Raw genomic sequence first — 24,244 nt, forward strand, 5'->3', positions numbered from 1 at the left:
AGTTAGAATAGACAAGGATATCCCTTTAAGGGTGCGTCCGCATGTTGTGGGAATGCTGTGGATTTGCTCCAGTGGATCCGCAGGTTAGACATACAGCTGTGTATTCTCACATGTGGAGGAGATTTGCTTTATTACCATTCACTTTGATAGTAAAGTGTCCCGCTGCGGTATCCACACAATGTGTGAGCGCCCCCCAATGATTCTGTGCGGACACAGCTGAGGGTGCTACCATAGACTACAATCTGCCCGCTTGCGTTGTGTGCCATGCCTCTGCAGGCTATATAGTGCATGTATGTTCTTGTGTGCTCAGACTGGGCACCATATACTCTCACTGAGGTCACTGGGCCGTACTCCTGGCCTCTTGTTTCACAGTCAGATCTCTTATGTGGGATATTTTATTTTTTGAAGTATTTTTGCTCATATTAACCCTCTCGATGTAGGAAATGACTTGTCTGGATTAGCTCCAAGGCTAGTTGGGATGAGAACTTAAGCTGCCTTGAGCAGCAGCATGCTTACACAGTGATCTTGAAGGAACATAATATGCGCTCACTCTTTGGACTAGATAGAAAGAAATAGTTTAAAGCGCCACTCCGGTGACTTATCGTTTATTTCACTCATTATGTAACTACCCCCCTTCCATGTGTGTATATATAAGTGAGCTAGTCTTACCTTAATTGCGGAATTTGTTGCATATTTCCTTTTATTAGGAATTTAGGAAAGTTTTGACATGTTCTATTCATCTAAATGAGAAAACTAGGATGTGGCAGTGGAGAATCAGTTATTGCCTCTCCTCTCCATTGGACTAAGTATCCTTTTGCTGCTTCCACAAGGCTTTTAGTTGAGATGAATCTGTGCTGCACTTCTTGCACATGCTCAGTAGTGAAGCTCCTCCTCTACAGACCAGAGGAAGAAGGCGCTGGGCAGCAGGCATGGCGGCACACATCTCAGAACTGCCAGAGAAAACGGAAAGTAAAAACATACCTGAACTTTGCATAAATCAATAGTCCAGTGTATATTCCCTTTGTACTCTTTGTTTAGTTTGCTTTTCTCTCTGAGCTCATGGTTGGAGGTTAGCTGCTCTGATGGCTGCTATACACTATACATAGAATACAAGAGGAAACCGTTTCCTAAACTCTGAAATACAGGACAACTGCAACAGGCTCATGGAGGACATATATAAATATTAATACATAGTACAGGTATAGATAAACCTTCGTGTTTGCCAGCAGTTTCTGGGTATGACTCAGCACTTTGCTCCCTATTTTTTCCTTATCTCAATACAGTAAATTTATCACTTAAAAACATGAGTCATATATAAAGGAGTCGGAGTCTGGGGAAAACTCAGGAGTTGGAGGTTTGGTTTACAGATTCCACAGCCCTGACGAACAGAGCCTGTCCTAATTTAAACGGCTGTAACTCTGGCTCTATCCAGGCTACAGACAAGCTCTTGGTGTCATTTTAAAAGTTAGATTCTTGGCCCTTACAGAACTAGAGTTACATCCATTTGAAGTGGGGCTGGGAATACTGAATTTACAGCTGACTTTCAGTCAGAGCGGAGACCAGCAGCTTCAGAGAGACTCCTATACATTTCCCTGTTTCAGGGGAGGGGTGACATGAATTTTTGTTCGTTGTACCCCCCCCCCCCCCCACACCCTTATCAAAGAGCAAATTTTCTCTCTGATTGTCACATATGGGTTTTTTTCCCCAGAAAAGAACTGAAATGTTAAAGATTTGCTCATCGAATCTACACCACTTAATCCTGCAGATGTTGCATTCATTGCTCACCTTGGCATCTAAAATTTTAAGAAACGTTTTCCCCATACACAAGGCATTAAATATTGGGGTAAAAAAACCCACATATAATTGGTATTGCTACATCCATGCCTGTATAATAGTACATTTATCCAGCATGATAAATTCCGTGTGTAGTAGTAAAAAAAAAATCAAAAATGGCTGTTTTCTGATCAACTCTCTTCTCAAAAACTGGCATAAAAATAATTGGAATGTTCTGTATTCTTCTGAACAGTACCAATAAAAACTACAAGTTGTCCCCCTAAAAAACAGACCTCTTAAAGCTGTCAACTGAAAAACAGTGTTTGGAATTAAAAAAAAACAAAAAAAACCCTTTATGAATTTAGTCTTATTATAATGGTAATGACTTGTGTAAATTACACAGTGATGGTTAAATAGCATTTATTGCCCCCCAGCAGAGAAAAAATTAAGCTATTCAATACATATGTACCTAAAGTAGGCGCCTATAAAACCTAGAACCTATCCCACAAAATACAAGCTGTCCTACAGCTACATTGACACAAAAATGAACAAGTTCTGACCGCTGGAATACAAGAGGGGGTACGATCTATTGGCTTTTAAGGCTGAAATTAGTTATGGCACTAAGGGGTTAAAAATGCAGGTAGAGCGCCTGAGTACCGTATGAAATACATTTACATGTGACAGAAATTCCAATCTTTACTTAATACATTGCCATGTTCATGAGGATTTTTCCAGTCTTAAAGTAACTGTTGGGAGTTGGAGATATTCTGCTTCCGGCAGATGCTATTTGTGTAACTTTCCAATGTACTGGATCTCTGCTTACGGCCATTCAGTAGAAACCTTCATTTAAAGGGCTTGTCCACCACTGATCAGGGTAGCTAATAATTGATAGTCAGGGGTCTGCTGCTTGAGACCCCATTCAGTTAGCCGTTGCCCTGGCTGCTGACGGCGTGTACACAGCTAGAGGCATATAGCTCTGAGCTGGTAATACGGGCACGGCTCTCATTCCACTTAATCTATCTACTTCCTGCTCCAGTCAGTGGCTGGGACAACTACTTGGCCAGGTTTTCAAGCAGCGGACTCCAGCCAATCAACTATTGATGAACTGTCCTGAGGACAAGTCATCAATTATTTAGTTGTGAACAATGCCTTTTAAGGCTTTATTCATTGATTGCCATTGTTCTGCTTTGTCATAGGTACAGAACAAAAATAATCACGGAAGTGGTGCATCCAGCGCAGGAGTGACACTCGATGGACCCCATTGACTATAAGGGTATGTTCCCACTGGACTGACTTGCTGTGTATAGGCCCATTTAGACAGGACGAATGTCAGGCAAACCATGCCCGGCACTTGTCTCCTCATGCACTAGCTCCCGTGCTGTTGCATGGGAGCTAGTATCATTGGCTCACAGCGGGGAGGCTACAGGAGACTTCTCTCCTCGTGCTCCCCCGCCTCTCTCCATTGACATAACATGGTGGCTGTTCAATACACTGAACAATCAGCTCATCGTCCATCGTTGATGCAGCATACACGATGGACGATGAGATGAATGATTATCGTCCAGTATTGAACGGCCACTATGTTAAGTCACTGGAAAGGAGCCGGGGAGCATGAGGAGAGATCTCCTCCAGCCGCCCCGCTGTGACCCAGCAATACTCGCTCCTGTGCAGCAGCACCAGAGCTAGTATGTGCGGGGACAAGTGTCGGGCATTGTTTACCCGACATTCGTCCTGTCTAAATGGGCCTTCATGTGTACAGCAAATCTGCAGCAGCAGAAATGGCGACCTATGCGGGATTTGTCGCAGATTTCACACTTTGCGTTGCAAAGTCTGAAAATGTGTAGCAAGCAGTTGACATCCTGTAGGTTTTGTTCAGCAGAATATGAATCACATGTGTTGGGGTATGTTTATACGGGGCAGAAATCCTGCGGAATGTCCTCGGCATATTCCGCAGCATTTCTGCATTCAAAAGGAGTCAAAATCTGCACCATAGGTGCGGATTTTGACTGGAAATCGGCTAAATACAAATAGCTGATTTTAGCATATACAGCACTCGCCTCTGAAGTATTCGGCTGTCAGCGCAGCCTTTCACCCAGTACCTGGTGGCTTATACTGAGTGCAGCACCGCTTGTCAGTTCTGTATCACCTGACCAGCACCTGCCGCTGCACTCGGTACAGGTCGTGGGGTGAAGCAAGTGCTGCTAGCAGACTACACAGCTGTAACTTCTGAAATCAGCTGCTGGCCATTCCTTAGTATTCCCACCCTGTGTAAATGCACCCTTTAACCCCTTGAGTGGCGGGTTTCCTACCACCCTGTCGTGCCCACCAGGGCAGGTTTTTTAAAATGGTCAAATCATTGAATTTCAACTAATTTTGCAGTTGCGTCTCAAGAGCCATAACTTTTTCATTTTTCCATTGACATGGCCATATAAGGGCTTGTTTTTTGCGGGACAAGTTGTGATTTTTTAAACAGGGGGGAGGAAAAAAAGAAATGGGGGAAAAAAGAAAAAAAGGGGCCATGTCATTAAGGGGTTAAATAATGTATTAACTTCCTTCTCTGGGTCATTATGATGCATGGATACCACATGTGTGATTGTATTTTTGATTTTTACAAAGTAAAGGGAGTAAAGGGAGACAAGTGTTTTTATAAAAAAAAAAATTTATAATTTTTTTTTTAATTTTTTTTAATTTTTTGTCCCTTTAGGGGACTTCCACAGGGACCCATCAGGACCCCTGATCACATTCCAGGGGTCCGATGGTGACAGCCCTTTACATGCTGCAGTGACAGCCCTTTACATGCTGCAGTCACATAGACTGCAGCATGTAAAGGGTTAACACAGCAGAGATCGGAGGTTTTCTCTGATCTCTGCTGTAAGAGCTAGTACCTAGCTGTCCTCTGACAGCTAACAACCAGCTCTCCCTGCCACAGAGACCATTGGCTTGCTTCTGACAAGCCGATGGTCTCTATGGCAACCTGTAAACAAAGCAGGAGGTTGCCGGCATATCGGCAATATCTTCTGCTGGTTTTTCAAAGCCCTTGCATTGCTCTGTGTGGGTCTGTGCAGGCAGAGCACACTGTCACAGCTTGTGGCATTGTGCTCTGCAGCTCCCATAGTGATACATAGCCCGGAAATCTTCCGGGCTATGTCACTATGAGCAGTGGAGCTCGTCCCGGAAAATTTCCGGGCGTGCCACTCAAGGGGTTAAATGTTACCCACATGACTGTAAATGTGGATTGTGTGGGTGTAAATTCCGTATGGAAAATATTAAGTATTTGCACCCCTTGGGAACATACCCCGGCAGTCTATCTACCCAGCATTTTACTGGACAAAATAGAGAAGCATGCTGTGCTACTTTGACCAGCATTTTGGACCGAGTCTTTGAAGGAGGCTCTACATGAACCGTCCAACACAGATGTAAAGAGCCTTGTACTGCTGAATTAAAACTCGCTGCAACCTGGTTCCCCAGATGACTCTGCTAAACTGTATTAAGACCTAAGCTCCGTTGGAGTTGTGTGTTGCTGCTGTAGTTGGGCCTAAGGCCGTGGTCCTCAGCCAGTGGCTCACCGTGGGAATCCTGTGTTGTTATGACTGTCTGCTGGCGACTGACATTGCAGACGTATCCTAACCACCAATTAGCATGACCTAATAGTGTCAAATATACTGAAATACTTATCAGCAAATGCATGTGTTCTTTATTTTCTTTCTCACTCCACATTTAGGCTAAATGGTGACTTTGGCTGCAAGACACATCACATGGCCCAAGATTGCACTATGCTACACCTTACTGTAGGTGAATAAGGTTAGGGTGGCCGCTGCAAGTTGTTGTGATCCAGGAGTTCATCAGACTGCATTAGCATTCACTTGGCTTCGAATACAGTGTAGCAGGACAGTAGTCCAATCGTTGGCCGTATGTCATGTGTTGCAGCCAAAGCTGCCGTGTATCCCTAGCCTAACACTTATTTCCTCCATTTTTGAGTTGAATGTGGCTCTGAACATCATGCCAAGTTGAATTTGGCGCACAAAGTACAAAACATTGGTGACTTCTGGCAAAGTCTTGTGCGTTCACTATATTATGGACCCATACAATGCAGCTTTCTAGGGAAGTGTCCTCAGACCGTAGGCTGACTTCACATGGCTGGACTACTACAGATTTAGAATGTCTGACAGCCATAATACTTGGACTTTCTTATTGTTGTGAGGGCCAATGCCAAGTTCACACACTTTCTTCAAGCACTGGTAATTTAGTTAAATGGGTTTCCTACTAATATGTTGTTGCATAAACAAGTAATGTGCCATACCTTCATGGTTGGTTGGTGAAAGCCATGCTGTGTGGGGAGCAGCTGAGGAGTTGCAGCGCTTGTTAGGTTTGACCGTAATGCTTCTATGTGTCTAGAGCTTAAGGCCAATTTCAGCCCTTGATCATGACTTTTACATGCGTCTGAAATTGTCTGCTGATTTAACTTCCTTGTATCTTTTCGGAGATTGCAGGTGTTTCCCTGATCCAGAGCGCTCAGTGTATCACATTATACAGTGAGCCCCCTATGTGTCATATAGTGGAGGCTGCAGGCAAACCCGCATGTTATATTTATATGTATGCAGGGGATGTGGAACGCTACATCAGAGAAACGGAGCCCCGAAGCTAATGAAAGTATACTAATCAGCACAGGATTATGAAGCTATTTACATAAAGAAACTTGTAATAGTGGCGGAAGAGGGAGGGAATTCCATTTAAGGCCCTTTTTACACTGAATGGCTGTTTAATTCCCCCCTCCCTGCACTTTTGGTGCAGATTATGCTTGGTAAAAATCTAGTATTTCTGAAGTTGTACTAAGGCTGGTTTCACACAGCCAAGACTCTTGCGTGAGATTTGTGTGTTGTGTCATGCACAAATCTTGCATGAATATCAGCCCAATTCTTTTGAATGGGGTTATACACAGGAGCAGTTTTTTGGCAAGCGCGATATCGGGCCATGAATCACACTCATCCCTGTGAAGTTAGCCTAAAGCTGGGTTCACACGGCACGGCTCCTAATCCCAGGATTAGCCAGCCATGTTCTCGTCCACGCGGGGTGGCCAATCCATTGCGGCAAAGCTATGGGGAGAGAAAGCCGCAATGGAATGCCGGCAGCCGAACCGCTCCATTTTGAAGAAGCGCTTATCCTGTGGAAGTCTCGTGGTTTTCCGGTGCGACCAAACCACGAGATGTCCGTCCCGTGGGAACCCAGCGTAAGGCTACATGTACACGGGCAAGAATATCCCGCTAGTTTTTGCATCGCAAGATGCACAAAAGTCGCAGGAATATAAACTCCATTTTTTTTTTAGTGGACTTGGTCACAAAGGCCTTTTCTTTATCACAGTGGAGCTGCGAAGAAAAAAATGGCAGCATGCTCTAATGTTTAGCATTCCCTCGAAGTGCCTTGCCCATTGTCTTTAATGGGTCTTTAAAAGACATCGCATGGCACTCACCTGCCGCGTGATCTGCATGTGAGTGCGATGTGAGGTTTCCCATAGAAATCAATGGAGATCAGCATGAAAAGCGCACTGGAAGCTCGATATCGGGCTGAGTCTCATGGTTTGATTTTTGAACCGTAAAAAATTTAGGCATAGGTTTTCATTAAAAAAAACTAAATAAAGCATGCACCAATTGACATTGATTGGACATATGGATAAGGCCACTCTCCACATGACTCGTACTGTAAATGCTGCGGCCCCTCAGAAGATCCGCTTTAAAGCCTGTGGCCAAGCTGGAGCATTTAGGTGTGGATTTGGCTGCAGGTTTTCCATTGCAGAATGCCTGTAGTGACGGCGCTGTGTAAGGGCGGCCACATGCCTGAGCTGGTAAGGCCTTGGAATTGTAGGCTACCTTGTATAGTGAGGTGTGAGGGATTATTTGAAACCTGCTTGTGGTTTTGCTGTGCAGTTCTTAATAATTTTGTGTATTTTGCCTGAAAAAAAACCATGGGAACAGCTGAAGAGCTCATTCCCAAAACAAGTCCGGTCCAAATGTGCTGGAAACGAGTTGCATCCACAGATGCTGTGCTTGTAGTCTATCAGATGGGAGAAAGGATCACTTAGATGTAGAGGAAGACTGCGGTATCTTGCTGAAAAACCAGTTGAGTCCACATTCCGATGAAGAAGAAAGTCCTGCGTTCTCCATAGTGATTCTATATGACACTTGGTGTACAGCACTGACAACGGGTTTGGCTGCTTTCACGCTAGCATTTGGGTCAGTTCAGGGTTTTTATCGGTCTGCTCCGTTTTTGCAGGTGAGAAACTGAAATAAAACGGGTGTTTTTTGTTTTTCTTTCCGTTGACTTCAGTGGGGTTCCAAGAGAACAGAAGGCAAACAGAAAGGCTTCTATTTGCTTCTATTCCGTCAGATTTTCTTCTTTTTGGACGGAAAAATAACTCCGCAGACTGCGCCAGGTTTCAGTTTTTTTAGTCGGATTGACGGATTAAAAGCATACTAAAGCCTTTCCGTTTGAAATTGGGGGGAGGGGGGTGAGAGGAGTCCATCTTTTTTTTAATTTTAGTTTTCCTCCTCCAAATTCAGAGCAGAAACCCTGATCTGAGCCATAACTCAGGTGTGACAGCAGCCTTTCTTGCTTTTGAATAAAGGCCCATTTTGAAACAACGATTATCACTCAAAATTTGCTCAAAAGCAGTCTTTTGAGCAATAATCACTGGGTGTAAAGGTGCCCGTCTTTCACTTTTTTTCTGACTTTTTTTAGTCAGAAAAGCATGAAATCCAATGTTTGTCAAAACAGCTGATAAGACAGACCGCACGCTGTGTTCTGCCTGGGGAGCGCTGATAATTGTCTCAGCTGTCAGCCCCGTGGCATAACAAAGGAAATTTATTCAGAGATGAATACAGCTCCCAGTGGCTCACACACTACTAATAGGCATTAGTACCAAGTAGTAGTTTATTCAGAATGATCACTCACAAGCCATCTTTTGAGCGATCCTCTTTGTGTCTAAATACACCTTAACCTATTTATCCTCACATAAAGTGGATGATCTACCTGTAAAGTTCAGTCCATGGACCTGCCTTGTAGAAACTAATCATGCCCAATAATACACAGTGTAAAGTCGGGGTTTTGTATTTGCAGTCTACAAAGACCTACATAATATGTAGAATAACTACAAGTGCACAAGGAGATCTGATGGGTTTTTTGTCTTTGGAGAATTTAGCAAAATGGGCTGAACTAGTTTTGAGGATGAGCGCCTCAGTTATGTTAAAACGTGGTCCTCGATGGTTTTTTTTTTTTTGTTTTTTTGTTTTTTTTTAAATGTATTTATCAGCTGCACTCCATTAACATGTGGGTATAGCCATAGTTTTTCTTACCTTGGAGTTCAGGGTTTTTCTGCCGCAGTATTTGGAGGAGAGAAACTGATGTGAAACTGAAATGGACGGATCATTTTTTTCCCCACATTGATTTCAATAGGTTTTAAAAAAAAAACTCATTTCTTTCATTATGCTTCAGTTCAGTTTTCCTTCAGCTTTTCTTTTTCTCGACTGGAACACAAATGTAGTCTGCGGCGTTATTTATACCAGTGAACAACTGAAGCCGCCTAAAGCAAACTACAAGGGGAGCAATGATCGGTGTATGTCAGGTTTTGTAGGAGAGAAACTGATGTAAGAGATGGAAACCATGAACTGAGTTGTAAGGGACCTTTCACACAGGACAGGATATTCTGTAACCGTGCCGCAGATTATGTCCTCCTGCGGAATATCCAGTCCCAGAAGCCACACTGTTAGGATTTTGGTGAGGAATTGCAAATGACAGAATCCTGCCAGTAATTCTGCATAAAGATCTGCAGGTAGCAGTGTGGCTTGTGGTGCAGAATACAGGGACGGCATATTACATAAGCCTGTAGTGGAATATTCCGTCCTGTGTGAAAGGTCCCTAAGGGTTCATTCACATCAGCTAGAAAACAGGATGAAATGGCGCTGCAGGTGCCAGACTGCTCACTGGAAATCAAGTGGACCCCTATTATAACCAATGGGGGGCCGATTGGCGCCATCATAAGGCAGTCGTTCAGCCGGGGGGATGCTTGTTTCCTACTCATCAAACTAAGCAGAAAAACTGAATCCTCTAGCGCTGATGTGAACGAGCCCTAATGCTGCGTCCAGACTGAACAATTATCGTTCATACGAGCAAAGCTGACTTTTAATTTATTTTAAACGCAGCCAATGACAAACGCGAGGCTCTCGTTTGTCATTCAGTTTCAACCGGCACAAAAATCGGCGGCGGCTCGTTCGCATGTCAGCCAGTTTAATCACTGATCGTCACATAGAAACGTGAAGCGCTGAACGACAAGGGAGCAAGATCTACATGACTCCACGAGAAGCGTGCAGCTCGAGCGTGGGTGAGGATAGGACCAGCTCGTTTGATCAGGCAAGCGAGAATCCTCCTGTGTAAAGTTGGCATATGGCAGATGAAGCACTGAAGGGTTGTGGGTACATCCCTCCAAGCTGTAGGGGGGAGAATAGTGTTAATGTGAGACCTCAGCAGTCTTGTAGGAGTTAAGGCTTTAGTTTTGTTTCAGACCGGGAGAAGGTGACTCACAAAGGAGACCTTTATTTCCTTCTGTCTGTGCCCACACCCATGTATTTAATGTAAAACAAACCCATTTTGTCTAAGGCCGGCCATGTTTAGATCTGTGGCAGAGGTTCCATTCAGAGCTTGTAGCACAAGATGCCGTACAAAATACTGCGGCATGCTGCGCTGTCTTGTCTGGGGAAATTGCCAGAGGAGCTGAGCAGATTGAACTTGTTTTGAGAAACAGTTGGTATAACTAGTTTATCTATATCCGTTTGTTCTTCTGGTATTAAGGCCCATTTACACGTAACTATTATCACTCAGGATTTGGTCAAATGAACAAATCTTAAGTGATAATTGTTCAGTGTAAATGCAAAAATCAGTCACCATTCGTTCGCGTTTATTACTGACTTACAGTCCGCAAAAAAACTGTTTCAGGCTTCTCGTTGTGTGTAAACGCTCAACGCTTCATAGCCGGCAAAGCACTCAGCGAGAAGCCTGCGATGTCTTTTAATCTAAACACTCTGCACGAGCACCAACTACCAGTCGTTTAAACTGTCGCCCCCGTGTAAAAGGGCCATCAGTCTAGTGGGCGGTCCTACTCGGACACCTAAACTGAGCGTGCTCACAGCTGTCAGCTGCGTGGTTCCTTTAAAAGAGAATGTGCTGGTATACGGATTTTTAGGGCATTTTCTATGCTCCGCTTTTCTTTAAGAAATGTCAATCCTGTAGCTTGGCTCTGAACTGGTTAGTCTACGGCCGTTCTATACAGTCATGTAATATTAATGAGGGCTGGGCAGGGACTAGCGAGTTAAAAATGGTGGTATTGATTGTGTGGTGTGCACGCTAGGCCTGTTCTCTGCTTTGTGGGGGTGTTGTGTTCCAGGCGGAGGGCTCACGCTGCGCTTTCTGCTCTCCTCACAATGTTCCTCCTCTTCTGAATTCATGTGGGTAAAGATAATTGCTTGCCACCCACTCCCAGAAGTTTTCCCTACCTTCCTCTGTGCTCGGAGTATTGGAGGTAATGTCACTGTCTTCCAGATGTATAGATGCGGTCCCAGGTAGCCGTGGTAGAGATCACCCCAGACTAACAGGTAATGCTGCAGAGGTGGCGTCCTGCTATGGGCATTGTTATACAAGGCATTAGTGTAACCTCGCCAGCTCAGATAAATAGGGCACTAATGCTAAAATATAAGTGTACGCTTTAGTATAGCTTTGATTCATTATATTTAAGTGCTTTCTCAATTAACCAGTTAAAGACCAGCCCATTTTCCTCTTTTAATGACTAGTCAGCCTTTTATTGTGGTTTTGAAAGCTATAAAGTATTAGGGTGAATGCACACAGGTGGAAATTCCGTGGCAGAATTTCTGCTCGTGCACGCCACCATAGGATTGCATTGGTTTATGCAATCCTATGCAGACAGCCACAATTTAACCGCGTAAAAACTCACGCGGTAAACCGTGGCATGTCCTATTTCTGTGCAAGCCTCTCAGCGGCCCGCAACAGAAACATCACCGCTGATGCGCCATCTCTGCGTATGGGCGGCTGTGCGCCAGCCGGAACATCACAGAGCAGAGAGAAGACGCCAGAGGAGGTGAGCCACGCACTGGTCGCATCCCGCTGCGAGAATTCTCGCTGCAGGATCCGACCCGGCCGTCTGCTTTCACCTCTACGTGAGGTTTTATTTTATTTTTATTTATTTTGTGATGGTTGGGTGAAATGTAAAGAAACAAACAAGGCTGTCTTCAGACTACCATATGTGAGTTTCACCCTAGGAATTTGGACACAACTCTCTTAGGTTAGCACATGGACACTTGTCCATCACCTCCGGTATACAGGGACCACACATTGCATGTGCTGTTCTGGCCCTTCAAAGGGAACAGGAATTGGACATGCGGCGGTTTGTTCTTCACAAGGACCATTTTGGTGACTTTTATAAGGGTGACCATATTTTTGTCCTCTGCTTGCATGTGTCTGCATCAAGTAAGCCATTTCTGCCCACTGATCTGTTCCAGTGAAGCGTGTCTACTTGGTGATGTCCAGTCTCCTTAATGCAGTACTTAAGTGATCTGTCCTTCTGGGGTGTTTAATAATAAATGGACTGATGGCTGCATGAGCTCATAAGTACCAGACAGCGCTGCATGAGAGGGTCTTCTCGCCATAATCTCTTCAAATTATTATTTTTTTTAACCAAAGCTTTGTTAACTATAACTACAAACTGATATATATTTTTTAACTTCATATTTGAAGTTCAGTTAATGGCGCCTATAAGGTAAGTTCTCATGGGACGGTATTGTTGCAGATTTGCATAGGGAACCTTTGCAGCGGGTTACAGTACCAAGCAAGTGGAAGAGATTTTACAAATGAGCTGCAGACTGTTGACATGTACCCAATTTAAAATATGCAGAATTACAATTTGTTGTAGATTTTTCGCCACTTCACCATTTTGAATATAGCAGTTGTGAAACTTCTGGTGAAATACAGCAAAATCTGCATGTCACATATATACATTTGCTGCGACTTGCGTCGGAGCCTATGCTGTGCCATTTCTCCATTTATCTTCCACAGAAAATAGTACTGTTCTTGGGTGAGAAGAATAACCAGACACTTGGTTTGTTCACATGGGTGTGTTGTCATCGCATAATACACACATGTATATCCTGTGCGTGGAAAAAAAATCTAAACGCACTGCGCATGATCTGTTATCAGATGATTCGCGGTCATGCGCAGTGACAATTGCAACCCATACACAGTCTTCGCCGGCAGAGCACATGGGCTGTAATGCATATGACTCTGCTGGAGACTTGCAGCATTGTACACATACGCCCATGTGAACGAACCGGTTCCCCACAAGCACACTGAGCACTCTTCAGTCTGAATGATCTGTCAGTGTACAGATTCTTTTTACAGCTGCAGCCCGTAGATGTCTATGGGGAAGAGGAGGGAGCTGCTGCAGACAGAGGAAGGAACACTGCTGCTGAATAGTTGATTAAGTTTTCTGTCCGGCCCAGTGCTGGACTCGCACTTATAATGCTGCAGAACTGAGCAGTGTATCCGCCATACAGACTGTGTGCTGTAGAGTGATGGGGGAGCAGGATCTCCCCTCTGTGTTGTGTATGGGAGAGGACATAAGCGCTAGTCGTGACCCCCCTAGAGAAACTAAGTTAGGCCGGGCTCACACGACTATATAGGAATTGCGTATTATGTAGGCTGATATGCTGTAGCTTACAGGCAATCTTCTATATATTTGTCAATGTCTGTCGGAGCATCACGCACAAACTGTACAACCGATTGACATGACATTTTGCACACAGTATAATCTCGATCCGGAGAAGGCTATAGGATAAAAAAAATTCAGAAGTTTTGTCTTGGCAACCTTTTTATTTGCATTTTTTTGCCTTTGCTTGAATTTTAATGTAGCAACCCAAATTTGCTTTACCAATGGATTCTACGTACTCTATTTAGTATTCTTGGTGATTTCCAACAAGTAATTCCCGCTAGAAGAGTCAGACTGAGCGTTGAAAGTTTGTGTTTCAGCCCTGCTTTTTTCCCCCAGTCTAACTCCGGTGGACACAACTAGCGAGTTTAAAAGCAGTGTGTTTCCTGGAATTGATAGTAACTTCAAGGATTACCATTGCTTATGTGCAATTCTAGCACCCAAAAACGAAACAGTCAACGCCCTCAACCTGCAGATTCAAAAGGAGCTACCGGGAGAAGAAAGGGTGTACAAGTCGGTGGATACAGTTGTGGACTAACTAAGCTGTTCAATGCCCCACAGAATTTCTTCATTCCTTGGAACCACCTGGAATGCCACTACACAATTTGGATGCCCTAAGACTTTGTAATGGGACAAGGCTGCGTGTTAAAAGCCTGCTGCCTTATGTTATAGAAGCCACCATTTTGACCGGATGCGCAAAAGGGGAGGATGTATTCATTCCCAGAATGCCAATGATTCCGTCAGATATGCCATTCGATTTCAATTGTCTTCAGTTCCTGGTTCCTTTGGCATTTTGAATGTCTGTCAACGAGGCCAAAGCTTGAAGGTGGTGGGAATTAACCTGGAGGAGTTTCGCTCTTTCCACGGTCAGTTGTAAGCGGCATTTTCAAGAGTTGGGAATGGAAAAAATCTTTGTTTCCGCTCCTGATGAAAAATCCAGAAACATTGTGTATCAAAAGGCCTCGCAGTAAAAGTTATATCATAAAAAGGTTAAATGCAAGGATCATGGAATTTGTCTTTCATGTTAATACAGTACTCTAGCAACCAATCATACTGCTGAGGTAAAATGAGAGCTGCGCTATGATTGGTTGATACTGGCAACAAGCATTAGAGGGGAGTCTGGGTTTTCTAGTTCTGCCAGTATTCGTCGCCTGATGCTGAAGAACACTCATGCAAAATTTCACTCAAATCTGCCGAGAATTGTGAATTTGTATACGACACAAACAGATTTTGCACTTTATATAGAAGATATAACAGCCAGAAGTACTGTTAATCAAGTACATAGAATGCTGTCACCTGTAACGACAGCTGCGTGATAACCACAGTGCTGGGGGCTTGTTTTGGTTGTGAAGTAATATTAAATTCCCATGTGGGGGCAAAACCGTTAGAGTAAATAAGGCGAAGCCCTGAAGGACCGTATTCTGCTCTGCGCTCTATAGTCTGCGTTGGCGTTGAGAAGGAAGCCTCCTTGTAGAGAGGGTTCATCTGGTACACAATGACTGCGGGTAGCTGCAGGGTTCAGACGTTCATCCAGGAAACATCTGAGAAACCACCACCCAGGTTATACGTGCTGTGATGTGTGGCGTCGGCCAGCAGCGGGCAGGGGGTAAGATGCCACACTTATATATAGCAGCATGAGGGGGAGCGGTCACTGAACGGCATCCGTATATGAAAGTGAAAGCTGCAGCGTTCTGGCGGACCTGGTAACTTCTATGGTTTGAGATTTTTTTTCCCAGATTTTAAGATTTCAGTCCAAAGAAAGATCAAGCGCAACAAAATGCCTGGATTTCAACCTGTGTTAATATTTACACATCTCCGTATGCGCTTAGAGGTGTAGTGTTACAACCGTCTTAGGGCGCCCACCCACTGGCGGTTTTTTTTCCCTGCGAAATTCGCAGCATTTTTTTCTCTGCAGGGGTCTATGGGACTTGTAATGTTAAAATCGCGATCGCGCAAAATGGGTGGGTGCCCTTACTCAGGGGTTTGTACTTTTCTTGAAGACTTTTGAGAGATCTATGTCTCAACAACCGAGTCTCGGGTCTTGTTAGGGCACCTTACTTCCAGTCTATGCCGAACCCTCCCCTTTTAATCCTGAATGGTGGTGCTTATCTTTTCCTTCGTCTGTATGTGCCAAGCACATGGGTGGTGGGCTCCCTCCTGTGGGCAGTGGCATGGCAGATATAATATGCTTGTTCTGTTAGTGCTGTCAATCAGGGCAAAGAGGCTTTGAGCAGGGTTAGCTGGTGAGGTTCGGAGCCCTCCCCGGACTGGGACTGCACCACTGGTGCTCTGGCTTGGTTTCCTACTCCCAATCATTGTTTTACAGGTTTGTTAAGTTGTACATTGATTTGAAGGTATGCTGCCATCCAATAGGTTGCAGAGTTATTGTTCCATCTTCCTTATTTGTTACATAATTTGCATATTCACTGCAGTCAACACGTTATGAAGAGACAGAGGTTTCGGAGTCCACATGCCTACAAGTGCCCATCCGAGTCCTGGGAGTCATATGTTAGGCATAAATCTGCTGATAGTCTTTCTTTAAATTGGTACTTAGAGCGGGAAGCTACCTTACATAAAGGCCCAATTTGACACAACGATTATCGCTCAAAATATTCTCAAAAGCAATCTTTTGAGCGATAATAATTGTGTGCCTTTACACGGCAAGATAATCGTTCAAAATTCGCTCAAACGACTGAGTGACCGTTTTGAGCATTCACTTTGCATAAGCTCTTAATTATCTACTTACGAGCTTATTAGTGTGTAAATGAAGGCTCCGCTGTATACAAAAGACAGCGAAGCACTGTTTTCTGTATACAGCTGCTATGTTCTCGGAGCGCTCAGCAGGTATACAGCTGAGCGCTCTGAGCGGAATATGCAGAAGGCAGCTGGAGCGCTGTCTTCTGTATTCAGCTCCTTTCTTCTCTGCGCTTTCAGCTGGTGTCCTGCTGAGAACTGCCAGCGGGATACCAGCTGAGAGAATCTTATCAGTGCTGCCGGCTGAGATATTGGGCTGCGCCGCTAAGTCATCGCTCATTTCTAGAAAACGAAGTGAGTGATGAACGAACAGTGCACAATGGCTGTGCGTTTAGACGCAACGGAAAGACAGCTTTTGAGCAATAATCGTTGTCTAAATGGGTCTTAAGATAGGTACAGGGCAGGTGATGTGATACTTGTGCATATTACTAACGTAATGAGGATTCTCTGTTGTCCTTATTTATCGTGATGCCTTGCCACGGAAGTTGTCGTCCTATGCGGTGCCTCTGCTACATCTTGTAAATGGCCACTGATGGAGGACAGATGATGCAACCACACACACACACACACACCCTCCTTCTATCAGTACCTCCTACTCTGCACCAGTTTCCTTCCTGGATGTAAGTCTGGATGGGCAGATGGCAGGGGTTGTATTAAGTGCCACTTCATCGGTGACTATTTACCCTAATCTACATCTGGTCGGTGTATATCCAGTTACAGATGGAGGACTGCCTCATTCAGCTTTATGTGCAGTAGTAGAAGAATCAGTAGTATAAAGGCTTGCTTGACCATTGTACAAATTGAGCACTTCTACCTCATGTGACCCTCCGTAAATTATAAGCTCTTGTGAGCATGGCCGTTTTGAACTTTTAATTAATTTGCTACTCCTTCTGAATTTCTTTTATATATTGTCTACATTGTAAAGTGCAGCACAATATGTTGCTGTATTAGGATTTATGGCATTTAATCGTGCGCTTGCCCCCCTAAGCTGCTATCTATGATTTTCCCATTAAGTTGTTTGACACTTGTAAAACACTGCTCAACGAGAACTGTCTGTTTTTCAGATCCCGCCATGGAGAGCTGTCCAAGTGTGCAGCTCTCTCCATTGATATCTATGAATGTTACAGAAAGTCCTCTGTGCATTTCTTAACTTAACTTTTGTTTTCCTTTCCCCCAAAGGATACTATGGGACGCCTCCATCATGAAGTTGCTGTGTGGATGTGAGATGGTACCTTGGCAGTTTTGGCGGTGATGTAATCAGCTCATTTGGCTCTTGAGGATACTCTCCTGGGTCATTTTTGGCCCCTCATTGTTTTTTTTTCCTCTGGATTGGGAGTCTCCTAGCATTTGCTGGGATTTAGCGGAATAGCTCTTATGGTATATTAACATGGACCATAGCAACAGGGAGAAGGATGACCGACCACGAGCAACTAAAGCCTTGCCAGTACGGACTGGACATAGCTCCCGGCCGTCCAGCTCGACCACCTCCTCAGGGGTTCTTATGGTGGGACCCAACTTTAGGGTGGGAAAGAAGATTGGCTGTGGAAACTTTGGGGAGTTACGGTTAGGTAAGAATCTGTTTCTTTCTTTATGGTAGGATTAGCTATTTCTGTCTGAAAGATTTAACCCTTTGAAGAGAAGAAAAACACTATTTAACCCCAATGCAGGACAATTATCCATGTCTTCGATCCAGCTCCTGTCCCGGAAAGCTAGGAGCCATCACAAAGATTCTGCTGCGGATTTGCTACAGAATTACCACAGACTTAACGTTTCACTAATTGTGGAAAAAACCTCGTTATAAAGAGCGTGCTGTGTGTTTTCCAATGCAAGTTTTGGCCTGAAATCTGCAGTTTGTGTGTTTTGTTTTTTTTTTGTTTTTTTCTTTTTAGTTTTTTTTTTGTTTTTTTCTTTTTCCTCCTCTTAGGCTTCTCTCATACAGGCATTGTTGAAGCGTCCGACGCTGGCTTCTAGCAATCCTCACTGAGCGCTAAACGCCCAAAAATAGAACAGACTCTGCTCGAAACTCAATGGGAGCCTCTGACAGCGCTTAGCGTGGCACTAGAAGCGCAGTGCGAAACACTGAAAAAACCCATCTGTGTGAGGGAGGCCCTAGAATCACACTTAGTTTTTAATCTGTTTCAGCTTTCCATCCCTGTTCAGTTCCCCCCCCCCCCCCTTTTTTTTTGGACATGAAAGTCAATAGGGCTTTCCAATGTTAAGAACGCTTCGCACAAAAATCATAATGCGTTTTTAACATTAGAAATTCCTGTTGACTTTCGCATTAAAAAAATGCAGCAAAATCATGTGGGGAAAACAAAAAAAAACACTGGCGAGAAATTCTGGTGACTTTTCTCTTGCTTTGAGAGGGTGAAAACGCATGATTATGAATTTCAATGGTTTCATTCTCATTTGCGATAATTTCACTCCTGCGATGTTCTATCTTTCAGCGATTATTACCCATTGTATTTAACAGGGCCATCGGCAGCAGTGCCAGCAGCATTAAAAGCAATGGGAGAAGATCGCTATCTCCTGCCACTGCTGTGACAGCCACAGCCGGAGATTCCTTCATCCCTGTGGGGAGTCCCCTCATCACTGAGCACCCTGCTGCTGCTGTTAGTGTTAAGTGATGAGAGCACTCCCCATGGGGATGAAGGAATCCCCTGCTGTCACTGCAGCGGCAGAGTACTGCGATGTTCTTACTAGGTTTTCAATAAGGCCAGCACTGCTGCCACCGGCCCCATTGAAATCGAGGTGAAACCCCTGCATGAAGGTATCCCCATCGGCAGCTGTCACAGCTGCAGCAGGGGATCGCAATCTTGTCCCACTGCTTTCAATGGGTCTGGCGCTGCTGCTGCCCCATTAAAAGCAGTGGGATGTAGGGAACCCCCGCAGAAATGCGAGGCTGTTTTCACATGAAAACTCCTCGCATCCAGGGGTTTTTAGAAGTTTTGCGAGGGCGATATCAGGCCATGAATCGTGGCCTGATATCGCTCTCGCCAGTGTGCAGGCGCCCTTAGCTATATAACCAATACAATCGTAACATTACCTACGCAGACGGCATTTACCAAAATCCTGAAGAGAGAGAAATCTTACATATTTTGGGAAAGATATACAAACAATTAAAATTGGGCAGAATATATTACTAATAAGCGATCCATACCTAAAAGGTGTAACACAGATGTTGCGGTACGGACAAATCTTAATGTAATACCATGCTTATCTACAGTCTTAATGTAATGATACACTCCCATAGTAACTAGCCTGTTACACCTTTCCACGTATACGTCACTTATTAGTGAGATATACTCATTGATTTGAACTGTGTTTGAGAGATACAGTTTGTTTAAAAAAAATATACAATGGGAGAGGGCTGCCATCCCAAGCGGGGCCACCGCACTACGGACTACGCTCTGCCTGTTTTGGCTGTCCACAGGAGCATGCCATCAGCTGATCGGCAGGGGTCCTGAGTGGTGGTCCTTTTTTTTTTATCTCTTATTAGTAACCTATCCTGAGGATAGGTGACCAGTAGTTTTTGCTCCTGGAAAACCCCTTCAGACTATCCTGATTACTTGTACAAATGAGTCTACAAGAGTCGGAGGAGTGGAAGTAGTATAATTGGTGGTGACTGACCATCACCCAGACGTTCTGTTAATTTCTAATTCTTTCTATATTTCTCTTTCAGGCAAGAATCTGTACACCAATGAATATGTGGCAATTAAACTGGTGAGTATATAGCCGTCCTGTTTTGTGCTCTTGTCAGGACTACTTTTGTCTGCAGTTTCCTAAACTAAACTTCCGTTTCCTTCCTTTTCCTGCTGTTAATCACATGTATAAACTATGGCCGGCTTCCTGGTTCATCATGTCGGAGTTCACAGGTCACTTGGTTGTTGTAACGTAGGCAGCACCATTATCACGTCTGCCTGTTTATTCCAGGCACGCTATCGGTTGTTGTAAATATATCCAGATTTTATTATGTATCTTTTTCTATCTACATCAAAAAAGTGTATGTCAGTCCAGCCTTTATAGGGAACTGTATCTTCTGCAGTGAACCGGCCCCAGAAGACCCCTTCTTTGAGAAGGCTAACCCCGCTTATTCAGACTAATTTCCCATGACAGGTCTTCATTTGCTGCCGACTTCCGAACCTCACCATGAAAACCACTTTTCACAGCAATTTTGGGTGTTTGTCTCAGAGGTTTCGCTGTACAGTAATATGTGGAAACCCTTTACTTCTGTTACCATGCAGCATCCCTGCACATAGAGCTAGTACGAGCATATTACATCTCTGTAGTCAGGGGGGAAACCCAATCTTAAGAAAATAGAAGAAAAACCTACTTACCTTTTAGGCTGCCTTCACACTTGTGATAAAATCACGCGATGCGAGAGTGTGGAAACGGAGAATGATGAAACCAATACTTTCCTTTCCCATTTGCCATGTTTTTACTCATGCAATGTGGCATGAAAAAAAGAATCGCTGCATGTCCTATATTTCTGCGTTTTTTTGTTTTTCTAGCCCACGTTTCCCTATAAAGCCGCCTTTTTAGTGCAACGCATGAACTTGCGATTTTCGTGCTATGCATTTTTAACATTAGAAACTCCTATTTATTTTTGTGTGGAAAACAATCACGTACGGCAGTGATGTGCGATTATTTTTTTTTTTTTTGTTTTTTTATTTATTTTATTTTATTTTTTCACAAGAAAAAGCATCGCTAACTCTCTAAAATCACCAGAACACCATTGTGATTCTACTGCAATCAGCACAATCGCCAGCATAAAGGAGCCCTTTGGGTAATTTGTCATGCTGCACGGCTGACTTGTTAGAAAGGTCTGCTACTGTCCTGTTCATTTGAATGGGGCTTGTATAAAACCATGTGCTTGCTGCAGAAAAGACATCATCCAGGTGAATGGAAAAGCTTCTCGGTTGCAAGATTTCTGCATCGTTTGCAGTGTGTGAACTCTCCCTAAAAAGGTTTAGAACCTTTAGAAATGTTTCCGCCTGCAGTGGAATCCGACCCTGCCTGCGGCCGAGGACACTGCTTACCCATCTGGGTCTTCCGTTTTCTTCACTGCGGATGTGTTTGGAAGGGCTAGCTGGCACGCCACCACAAATGCGCAGTGGAATTTTATTTTTTAAACTCCTGCTTTCCCACGGAATCTGCAGCCTTCATTCATTTGCAGGATGAGCTGCGGATCGAGTGGATTACATTGACTTCATGTGGGAACTGCACTGAAATAAAACATGCTGCGATCTGTTTTCCGTCCCAAAAGGTCTGCAAAACAGATCCGCATGCTTTAACTCATGTGCAGATCATATCCGTCCATTGACATTGGGCCTTAATGTAGGATATCATGAAGACATGACCTCTTGGAGCCCTTGAGAACTGGAGCTGTGCACCCCTGGTCTAAGGTCACAATTGTTAGACCAATTTTGGTGGAAACGGAGCCAAAAAAAAGCCACAAATAATGCCACACTCCATTTTGGGGCAAAAACTTTAAAGAACTTATAATTGCAAATAAAAGTCAGAGTGCTGAGCAAAGTGGTAGGATGGCTTACTGGGAGCGGCTGTGGGCTAAAACTTTTAGACAGATATTAATATTAAAATCAAGAAATAGTGAAAATTTTGGTGCAGATCTACAACTGTCACAGCATGCATAGATTCATTTTCCTGACTTCTTTAAAATTGATACTTTTTTTTAACATATTTAAATTAAAAAAAAAAAACTTCCATTTTACAAAGCAATTTACCAGTGTATGTAGGTATACATGGCTGGCTGGGTTAGTGGTGGGCGTATAATTCTGATCCGTTACAGACAGATTCTTCTCCCACTCTCATTCTTGGTTTTTGTCATAGAAACTATTCAAAAACCTCAGTGGCCTGGCCAGGGCCAACTTGCAGAAGGGGACCAGAGAGGTAGGGGGGGGGGGGGGCGGGTTCTCTCATGGAGCAGCAACCCAAGGGGGATGGGGTCCCCAAGGTTAGCTTTCAGGCTTTGTATTTATAGTGCAGTTGAAGTGCCAGCCTCCACTGTAGGGAGGGTGTAATCTATCCATGGGGTCCAAATATTTAAAAACTCTGCTACTTTTTATGAAGAGGCTCGCTTTTTTTTTTTTTTTTTAAATGTTGGTGTAATTCACTTCTTAGGCAGGTACTAGTAAATACAGTCCTCCAATCTTGTGCAGGTTCTTCATGCCTCTGTGCTTCTGGACCTCCCAGGGTCTGCTTCATAGTTTTTCAATAAAAAGCCATGCAGGACTGTAGTCGTCCTGATATCGGTGGTGGTAGTATTTGTGTATGTACAGGGCGATTCAAAAAGCATGGTGCAACAGTAAACTATGTAGTCATACATTAAGGCCTGTTTAACTCAGGCTACAAAATCGCACGATTGTGTAGTGATGTGATATCGCTACAAAACGCATGTATGTGAAGCTGATGGTTTCCAATGGGTTCTTTCAGGCTACAAAACATCGCTCATGTGAAAGAACCCATGGGGAACCCTGGGCTTCACATACATGCGGTTTGTAACGATGTTGCATCGCTACAAAATCGTGCAATTTTGTAGCCCATGTGGAACAGGCATAACTGATGTAGAACAGCCAGAATGACATGAAAAGATTGAAGAACTCTTCAAATTATTGGATGGTGACCCCAGGTGACCTAAAACACATCTCCACTGCAGTGGAATTGATAACGGAGGATACAGACTTGATATCTGCCGTGTCCCCAACAGCGCCCATATCGACTATCTGTAAGATGCTTAAAAACTTAGTTGTATCTTTTCATGTCAATTTGTGTATGAATTAATCAGCTTTTTTTGCCAAATTCTTCTTAAATTGCCCTGTATGTGTGCAGATAAAAACTGGCTACTATTGTGCCCATAACCCTGTGTTCTTTCAGGAGCATGCTATGCCCATATAGCAAGTATTTTGCCCTTTCTTTGAGTAATTTTGTCTTAGATCATTAATTCTAAACTGAACAATAGTAATGTGAAACGCTTGTAAGAACCCTTGGGATAGAGGAAACTCCACCCCTGTCTGTAATGCCAGCTAGTGACTCGCTACTAAGGAGAAAAAGGAAGTTAACTTTGTGCTTTATTTACCTGACCTTGATTCTCAACTCCATTTACTGGTTAAAAAAAAGTGTTGAGGAGAGAAGCCTTTGGGAATATGTTAAATTTCTCCTTAAGGCTACTTACACACGGGCGAGCACAATCGTAGGCTGAGAAACTTTGCCTGAGATCGCACCCGGCAACGTGGGTCATGGCGGCGAGGCGTTTTTCAGGCAAAAACTCCTCCCATTTTGTATGTTCAGTTTTATTGAAAATGTTGTATTACAAGTATATAGCATTTTTATGGTCCCCATTTTAAGCTCCCTCACAGGCAGCACTTAATGGGGTGAAATACTTGACAACCCTGGGAGCATTGACTAGGCCCAGGGATAGCATGGCACCCATTGGCACAGGATCCGATGGTAAGTCAGGGAAGGGACCCCCCCCAATCCATACCCGCACATTTGGGATTTACTTCAGAAAGGATAAACTGTTTTTAAAGGATTTTTTTCTTCTTCATTGCACAGGGGTGTAGCCCGTAGTTGTATCCTATTCTACAGCATCTATGGTCTCCTTTTAAACAAACATTGACCCTGGATCATGTGACCTTTCCACTATCTCTGTATTGAGTAATCTGGGTCATGTGATATGTAGCATTCACAAACTAAGAGTGCATAGTGGGACATATGCACTCCATGACAGTATAGCATACAGATCTGGAGTGCGCTGCTCATATCAGTCAAGCCTAATGCACACGCGGGTGTTTGCACGGTGGGATCTGGATCCTGCAGCACATACAGCTCATAGGACACGCATTGTGAAATGCATTTCCATGCCCTCGAATGGAAATCAATTGCGAGATTCTGCTCGCGGGGTGGAAATCGCAGCATGTCCTATTCTAGTGCGAGCCT

At 44.0% G+C, this 24,244-nt stretch overlaps 1 protein-coding gene across 4 annotated transcripts in view; it reads left to right on the forward strand.

The window, feature by feature from the left end:
- Window positions 1-24,244, forward strand: part of CSNK1G1 (casein kinase 1 gamma 1) — a 57,943-nt gene that overhangs the window by 2,603 nt on the left and 31,096 nt on the right. For all 4 annotated transcript variants that reach the window (XM_066592426.1, XM_066592427.1, XM_066592428.1 and 1 more), the window contains exons 2-4: window positions 2,970-3,046; window positions 17,468-17,856; window positions 19,971-20,011. In XM_066592426.1, the coding sequence (XP_066448523.1) occupies window positions 17,676-17,856; window positions 19,971-20,011 (222 nt within the window). In that variant the 5' untranslated portion in view covers window positions 2,970-3,046; window positions 17,468-17,675. The remainder of the gene's footprint in view (window positions 1-2,969; window positions 3,047-17,467; window positions 17,857-19,970; window positions 20,012-24,244) is intronic.

This window comes from Eleutherodactylus coqui, chromosome 2 (assembly GCF_035609145.1).
Source record: "Eleutherodactylus coqui strain aEleCoq1 chromosome 2, aEleCoq1.hap1, whole genome shotgun sequence".
NCBI lineage: Eukaryota > Metazoa > Chordata > Amphibia > Anura > Eleutherodactylidae > Eleutherodactylus > Eleutherodactylus coqui.